The sequence below is a fragment of the Oculina patagonica genome, chromosome 2 (genome assembly GCF_052425735.1).
Source record: "Oculina patagonica isolate OP01 chromosome 2, crgOcupat, whole genome shotgun sequence".
In the NCBI taxonomy this organism is placed as follows: domain Eukaryota; kingdom Metazoa; phylum Cnidaria; class Anthozoa; order Scleractinia; family Oculinidae; genus Oculina; species Oculina patagonica.
In genome coordinates, this window is record NC_135759.1 from 34012523 (window position 1) to 34021293 (window position 8771).

Here is an 8771-nt window from a genome sequence, read left to right on the forward strand (position 1 = left end):
GTGATTGTCTTAAAAATCTCGCGCCACTTTCTCAGCCAATCAGAACTAAAACCAAAACCAATCGTGACTCGCTCGGGCACGTTTTCCCGCTTCGTGGGTTTTTTTTTATAGGAGACCCAAGCGTGAATGTAGGGACTGGTACTGAAAATTGAAACTAATCAAAAGTATATGTATTCTACTGAATAAACTTTATTAAACATTGCCTGGTGTTATTTTTCGTCATTCCGAGTTTCCGCGAGATTTGAGCGATTTTAGGTTTTTTAACCCTACAGCGTTATAATAAGTGACAAGGCCACTTATTTGGCTCCCACCCCTCCCCCGCCTTATAAGCTCTTCCCAGAAAGGCCATGTTGCACAAGGTAATTTTCCTTGCAACTTGCATCGCAACGATGACGACCGTAAAATTTCGCAAGTTCAAGAGGAGGTGCCACAATTGTTATTCTTTTGCGCAACTCGCTAGAAATTATAAATGTCAGTCATCTCAAAACTTCCCGGAAGTGAAGGACGAGCGCTGATTGGTTCCCTTTTAACACAATTGTGTGGCAAGTTTTCGTGGCAAGTTGCGACTGACATGTCACACGCTGTGAAACTTGTCTCGCTACGTTGCGAAAAGTAGGATAGTTCTGTCTTTATTACAACTTGCAACGCAACATTCTGCCGGCATTGTACGTGGCAAAAATGAGATGTTACAGAGGCCCTTTTAGGGGTGTAAGGATAAGGGATAACTCACAAAGGAGAGGAGGGATAAATGTTTGAGTACTGATTATAGGAATAAAACATTACAACTCAATTTTAGGGATAATTAAAATCAAATAATAGGGATAAAAGCTTTGGTAACTTTGAGGATAAGGAATAACTTCCCTCAAAAATATTAGGATAAGGTATAACGTACGCCCCCCCCCCCCCAACAGGTCCTCATTGAATGATAAATTTGTCTTGCCACATGGAAAGAAAACGTTTGTTGATGAGCTGAAAGGAAAATTGCAACATATATATACACATTGCGGGCCTATTTTTCACTTGCAAATATTGCCTAACCAAGGTTAGAGAGTATGTTTAGACCTGGAGGCTCCAGAACTTTATTTTCTAATATTCGACAGCAATTGAAGTATTACTTCATCGCAACAACAGTGCACCAAATTTCAACTTTAAATTTCGTCACACAGATTTTAAGCGGGAAGAGAGTTAGTGCAGTTGTGAGATGTCAGATGTGGGTGAAATATCAAACGCTCACAGAAAAGAGTATTGCCAACGTCTCTAAATTTTCGCGTTATTTTAAAATGTCTCAGGTGTTGGGATACCCTTTGCTTTCTTCATCACCTTCTTGAAATTTCTATACTTTTAGCTTCTTTTCTTAGAGTTATAGTTAAGAGTTAATATTCTTATACTAACACTGTACCTATTCATTCGTGTGACTTTTGTCAAATGTCACGCAATCGCTAGGAGATCTGAAAGGGGATCAGTAAAAGGGGAGAGGGGAAGTTAATGCTAGCCCTAAAGGGGAGGGGCGAAATTCATTGGCCCTTCCGTTTTCAGCTAGAATTCAGGGGTCAGTTACATCATAAAGTGCACACACTGTTACTGATGTCACATGGGTTTGACCGGAACTAGTCCTGGGGCAGGGATTTTCACTGTAAAATAACAATTTAAAGATAGACTGACTTACAAAAGCCCTTTGGAAGTCAAGTTCTTTTAAATGTAGGAAACGTGAACTATAAGAAATTTATGAAAGTTGAACGAGTCGCCCGCAACCTTGAATTCGCTTTCAATTTTGTTGTTTTATTTAAGTCTTATTGATGCATAAAAAAACTTGCAGGTCGAATCTGTTTAGCCTTTCTTTTACTGCTCCTCGATGGGACGATGAAACTGTGTTAGTTTGCAAAGACATTTTAAACTTTATTTCCACAAAATGTCTCGGTGAAACGCATCTCTGAATGTTATAAAATTATAGATTCGCCCGCTTTTAAAAGCGTAAATGAATATTGATTGCTTTTCTTACCGTGTAAAATCTTCCTTACATAGTTCGTTTCAGTCTTTATCTTCTCCAACATCGCCTGGAATAGTAAATAATTCAAGTCCTTCTTTACAGTCAATTTAAAAGCGAAAAAGCGGCGACCATTCTGTTGACAACCGCACGCTGTTTCGCTACTCACCTTCTACAACAGAATAGATAGTGAGTAGCGTAGCCAATCAGAGAACAGCATTCGTGAAAGAACGCTAGTAGATTTATACTAATACCATTTCGTATAAATCTACTAGCGTTCTATCACGAATGCTGTTCTCTGATTGGCTACGCTACTCACTATCTATTCTGTTGTAGAAGGTGAGTAGCGAAACAGCGTGCGGCTGTCGACAGAATGGTCACCGCTTTTTCGCTTTTAAATTGACCGTAAAGAAGGACTTGGATTATTTACTATTCCAGGCGATGTTGAAGATAAAGACTGTACCGTATTCGACTGTATTCGCTCTCGATTTCTATGTGTGATAGTTGATTCGGGCTTTGCCCTCATATCACACGTTAGCATAACCACACTGACCTACTATTGGTAATCGCGCAATCTGATTGGCTACACAGGTGCCTACTATTGATCCGTAGAAGGCTCTCGGAGCGCGCGCTTAGTCTTCGCTGAATTTTATCAATCAAAACATTCAATAAATCAACTCTAGCTATATTTTGTGTTTAATAGGTTGGTCAGTGGGTTATGCTAACACAATTAGACGGCTCGCTCTCGGTTTCTACCGGCTTTTGATAGTTGGCTCGGGGCTTCGCCCCTCGCCAACTATCAGCCGGTAGAAACCTCGAGCTTGCCGTCTAATTGTTAAATAGAAATCTCGAGCTCATAATCTAATTGTTAAATAGAACATAAATATTACAATAAAAAAGAAAAACAGTGACGAAACTTCATGTTCCTGCATGGAGCATTAAACATGTAAAAAAAAAAAATGAACTGGCACACCCTAACACATAAATACTGATATTGCTTGCACTTTTTCAATTGTAGGATGTACAATACAACAATTAATTAACTAATGAAAAAAACAGTGAATGAACTCAAAATTAAATTACAAAGATCATAACATTGCATCTTTTCGACCATTTTTATAAACTGGCTACACTGCCATTTTTTGTTTCTACATGTTTCTTGCAGGGGCAAGTGTAACAAGTTTCACAGGTGAAAAGCTACCATTTTATGTTTGAATGATAAAAATAGAAATCCAAAATCTGGCTTAATTTGCTTTCATGTCATATTTTGCCAAAACAAAACTGATCTACTTGAATAAGTTTATGGCCTCAGCCACTTAGTGATTTTTAACTGATCATGAATTATATTATAATTATCATAGGACATATCTATATTGAAATAATTATTTGACATGTTAAAATAGATTCTTTGAACTTTTTAACAAACATTTAAATCAAGGGCAGCCATTTTTGAACATGTAACATTAACAAAGTCATGTTGTGTATACACTGTCATGTGGTGGGGAATTGAATGTCGTATCCAAAATAGCATTCATTTAGTGAATTATTAATTTTCCAGTTTTAATCATTTACTATTTTATTGAAAAATTTTATTATTAAACTGCAGTAATAGAAAACCATGGTGAATAACTAAGGTAGTTGCATTAGCTAACTGAACTAAGCAAACTTTACGGTAACCCCTTAATTGTCAATCAATTCACATTTATTATTAAACTTTTATTCGCTATACAGCACCGTGATATAAAAAAAAGCAACCACAATGCACTGCATTTGTGGAATGTCCAGCACTCAGCCAATAGAGACCACACATTAGGACAAAAACACGCTCAGGTTTATGCAACTCCATTCGAAACACTTAGCATATACTTTTTCTATATATACCGGTAGTTTACTGTCAGTGTTCATGGCTTTTCTCCAGCAGCAAGTCGGCGGTTGATGTCTTCAATAACAGGCGGCAAATCATTGATGGTATCAATGACATAATGAGCTCCGGCATTAGCAAGAATGTCGTAAGACCGCTTCAGCTTCCTTTCGTAGTCTTCTTCACTAAGAGCAGCTATCTCTTCTTCATTCAAGGCTACATAATTTCCCTGTATAATTGAAAAATAAAAGTTATGGTGATATGAATGTACAAAGTAACTTCCAACATTGATAAATCTATTCATTTCATCAAGCTGGGTCCAAAAATTGTCCACATAAATGGCTTTAACATTTCACAATAGGGACACAGGAATGAGAGTAAGTAGTGATTTAACAACTCAAAAATAAACAAGTGACTTTTGCTCCAGTGCATGTAACATTTATTTTGATTGGAACAAAAATATGATAATTGAGAAAATGTAAAGTTTTTGGCTTGTAACACTGGCATTAAGATACAGTCTCCTAACCATACCATGTAAACTAAAGAATAGATATACAACATCACAATGATGATCATGACGAAAAATTGGCAGGCAGTAGGCTCTAAATATTTTAAACCAGAATATCTAATTTAGGGCACATTTGAAGAGAAGATTGGAAAAATTGGCACAAAAATTAAATCATTAATTTGTTGCACAACATTGTATAAAGAAAAGTAACTTACAGTTCTCGCAAGCCCTACACTCCAGCAGCCAGCTGACGTCCCTTCCTTCACACCATCAGCTGTGTCGTCAACCTTCACAATGGCCTCAATAGGATTGACATCCAATTTAATAGCATTCATCCAAACCATGTAGGGGTATGGACGGGCTTGTGGTACTTCATCGGCAGCAACATACACATCAGGGGTATAGCCTTGCTCGGTAGCTGCCTTTTTCAGTACATCGACCATGGGTGTGGTGAATCCAGTGGTTGAACCGATCTTCAGACCCATGTTGTGACGCAGGAAATTTACAGTTTCAACAGCACCAGTGATCATTTGAGAGTAGTCCAAAAGACATTCTATTTGAAGTGGAACAAAGTTGACAAACATCCTGTCCACGTCTTCCTCATTGGGGAAGCGGCCAAACTTTTCAAACCATCTTCTTCTCACAGATTCCATGTGTGTGATCTTGCGGATGTGCACCTTCTTGTGGGCTCCCATGGGCTCTCTTGCCTCTTCCATGGTGATGGGGACTCCCTCAGTTTTGAAAACGTCCAAGAACACAACAGCTGGCGAGTACACGCCACAGTCCAAAACAGTACCAGACCAGTCCAAGACAACTCCTTTGATCTTCCCTTGGTAGTGACGGACCATTCTGTATTCTGAACGAGGGTTCTTCAACACAGAACCTGTAATCGAAATCAAAGTATATTTATCACAACAACAATAACTGGAGGGGGTGTGTCACTGGACTGTGGAGAAAACCTTTCCTATATATATGCCAGTCCAGGAAATGCTCTTATCATTTTTCCAAACTGTTATTATTCTTTTCTTTCTTTTTCATGTGTGCAGAGTCCATTAAAAAAATGTTAATTAAATACTTAAACCTGTAGGGGGAAAGGGGTACTCGCTGAAAATTTAGGAGAGGGTGCATGCAGCACACTTTCTGAAATCTTAACCTAATTGCAGACCAAAATATGGCCATTTTCCCTTTCCTATTCCAGACTTGACATCAAAATTGACACCCTACTCCAAACCAGATTGCAATCAGGAACTGCTTCAGTTTGGGTAAAATCTTGACGTGGGCTTCAAATTGCTAATCTTTTTAATTTTCACATCTCAAGGCAAGAATAAAACAATAAAAAATATTTCTTTACAAAAATATACCTAATGCTTACCACAGTGCACAAAACATACCAACCATAGCCTATTTCAGACAAAATGGTAAATCTCTCTATCCCAAAATGGCTTAATTTGGGGAAAGCTACCAACAACCTTAGCGACAGCCCTTGATGAGGCCCTGCCAGGCAGGGTTGCTTGTGTGAATTTCAAAATGTCTGGCGTCACTAACTTCTGTCCTTGCAGGCCTTTTTGCCACTTGCGGAATTTGGTGAGAAAGGGTTATTGTTAGCCCAATTTCATATTTTGTGCTGTCGCTACTTTTATAAATAATTACAAGACTTGTTGCTTTTTTTTGGGCCATGTCACCTGTCAGAGTTAAGCCTGGGAGAGTCCCTTTCAAAATTGAAACTCCATATAATTTGCACTTCACTTCTTACAGCTTGGAAATACTCAATGGCATGACAAAGGTCTAATGTTAAACAATGCTTTGTGATTTTTTAAAAATCATAAATTAATGCTCTCTGTCTTATGCTCAACAAAAATCACCTGCTGGTATAAAATCTATAATTTGTCTGCAGACAGAGAATCAGCTGGCAAAACTGAGAAAACACTGCATGTTCTTGTCAAAAAAATGTTCCTCTTTGAAAAAAAAAAAAACCCTTTTTGTTAATTGACGCGCGAACAAAAACGGAGAGGCCGATACTGAAATTAGCCAATCGGGTTGCTTTCTTGATAGTCCAATATTTTTTTGGGTAAATGCACTGAGACCATTGAGCAAACAAATAACAAAATTGGAAACGAGTTTTAGGATGCAAGTCGACTCGGCTGACAGTTGAATGAAGTAGCACTTGGCGTTGATCGGTTAACTCTTTCATTATTAGCCCCAATTGTCTTTCAGAGCCAAGGACCTGCGCGGGTATTCGGCTAGTAAATTTGCTTCGATAACAACACAGTTGTCGTGGAATTATGTTTTAGTTAGGCAAAACACGCAGTCCGGCGAGGATAAGAAAATAAAAGCTTTTTCTTTCGTTTGTCAATTACCACCCACGTTTATTAATAATTTTTCCCAGCTCGTATCCGGTCAACGATACACGTAACACGCGGAGAAAAACACAACACGATACCGGTAAAACTGGTTCTGAAGGATACGAAGTTCACTTTTTCTTCGAATACTAATCAACCTTGACTGTTGGCAGCGTCATAATGATAGAGAAAACAACTAGAAAAGCTAAAAAACTGCTTCCATGGAAAGTTCTTTCACATGTTTGTACAAAAGACCACAGTTAAAAAGCGCACGAGAAAAAAAAACCCCGTAAAGACCATCATTTTTCGTGTTGAAATTTTGAAGGCCGTTATCCATACAAAGCTATCTTACGACACGAGGATGTTCTCGGATGCGAACATAAAACGAGCAACTGAGTTAACGAAAGCAGATATATATAATGCTCAAAATTGTGAAAGAAAAACTTTTTCTTACCGTTTACAAGCTTCAAATCGTCACCAGAGCTCGGACTTGCCGAAGGTGCTTGTGCTTTCGCTTGGTGAGCATTTCGTGTCAAAATACTCGTCGAACTCACTACAGGACGAAGGCAACGAGCCGAGGTCGAGCAAACCTTTCGCATGGTAGACAGCATTTTCTCGGTCTGTAAGGAATGGAGAAGAGCTTTTTCGTCTGAGCAAGACCGGCAAAAGTTCTCAATCCGCCACTAAACTGCGCGCGAATGAAAAATTTCCCCTTCCGGTAATTTATATCTGTATCATGTGACAGGACGTCAACAAAGGATTGTTTACGACGGTGCATTGTCATGTGACTCTAGCGTGCGTAGCGTGATGTTGTCACGGTGTTGACAAAATAACGCCCGATATTTGACAATGGGCGGGAGCCATTGGGGGGAATAGCAATTAGCTTATTGTTTTGGCGGTACGTTTATTCCGCCGATCCTTTTATCATACAAAACATAAAAGAAAAACGAAAAATAAATGCGCTGATTTGCATCTCGAGAGGAGTTTGCAAAAACATAGAGAACAATATGGCTGAGTACGTTGTGTTGTTTATAAATATTCACATTAATCTTTTGTTTTCCTTAATTTAACCACAGACGTGCCGTACCGCTTCGTGGACACACGCGTTCTGCGCGTTCGATAAAATCGATAAACAGCGAGATAAAATGTACACTGAAATGGTTTATTCTTGTCAAAACTTGGTTGAAAAAATTGTCAGAAGGCCAAGGTAAGGTTTCTGAAAACATTTCCGGCGACCGTGCACGTGAACGAATACCACACACAAGGCTGAGTGTTTGTTTCTTTGTCCGTTGTCACAAGTTTCAGATCATGTGACGTTACTCTTGAGAATAATTTCTCAAATTTAATCACATTCCACGTGTTCGTGAATTTATAATGTTTTCATAGCTTGTAAAATGCATGGTTGATCGAGCAGATGAGGTTGTGTTCTATAATTTGGCCCATTATTTCTGAATAGACAAAACTACCTTCATTAGGATCAAAGAGCGTTACACCGTTCTGAGTAGACAATAGGCACAAGGCGTATGAAGAAGCTGAATAAATCTTTAAATGTTCCAGGCAGTGAAATAACTACAGGTGAGAGAGAATTCCTGATTTATTCAGTACGATGCCCGGGACGATGCCTTTCTCTCGAGCTTGCTTCGCCAAGAAATATACCGTATGCATTTCAGAGCACAAACTTACAGAAGATCTTGCGTGACGTGTAACGCAACACGATCCCCGCGCAACACGATGCAAAATAAGCAAGCACATAGTCGGATTTCCGATGCCATGCTAAAGTTTTTAAATACAATCCTTGATCATCCTGTTTGCTGGAATTCGAAAGCCACGCGTTTTACCATGTGATGCGGTCGTGTGATCAGCATGTGCATTTTCTTGGCTGAGTGCCGAGCAAGGGCTCCATGATCCAGGTGTATGGCAAGCCCATGGTAAGTTCGGGTTTCCTGCCGGCGAACATTGAAAATCGTGTTTCTAAATTTCACATCGGTTATACTCAGATACTGGGTTGTAAACTGGATAAGTCAGTTTAACTTCCAAGATTTTTTGCCCTTCAGTAAAGACATCTTTATTCATCCAAAC

General features: G+C 39.0%; 1 protein-coding gene across 1 annotated transcript; it reads right to left on the reverse strand.

Annotated features, from left to right (window-relative positions):
- Window positions 1–1758: 1758 nt before the first annotated feature.
- Window positions 1759–7433, reverse strand: LOC144644306 (phosphonoacetaldehyde hydrolase-like). Its single transcript, XM_078503765.1, has 3 exons — window positions 7147–7433; window positions 4569–5236; window positions 1759–4074 (listed from the first exon to the last, which is right to left on the reverse strand). Exons 1-3 carry the CDS (start codon window positions 7301–7303, stop codon window positions 3886–3888), a joined length of 1014 nt encoding a protein of 337 aa, XP_078359891.1. The 5' UTR covers window positions 7304–7433; the 3' UTR covers window positions 1759–3885.
- Between the last annotated feature and the right edge of the window lie 1338 nt (window positions 7434–8771).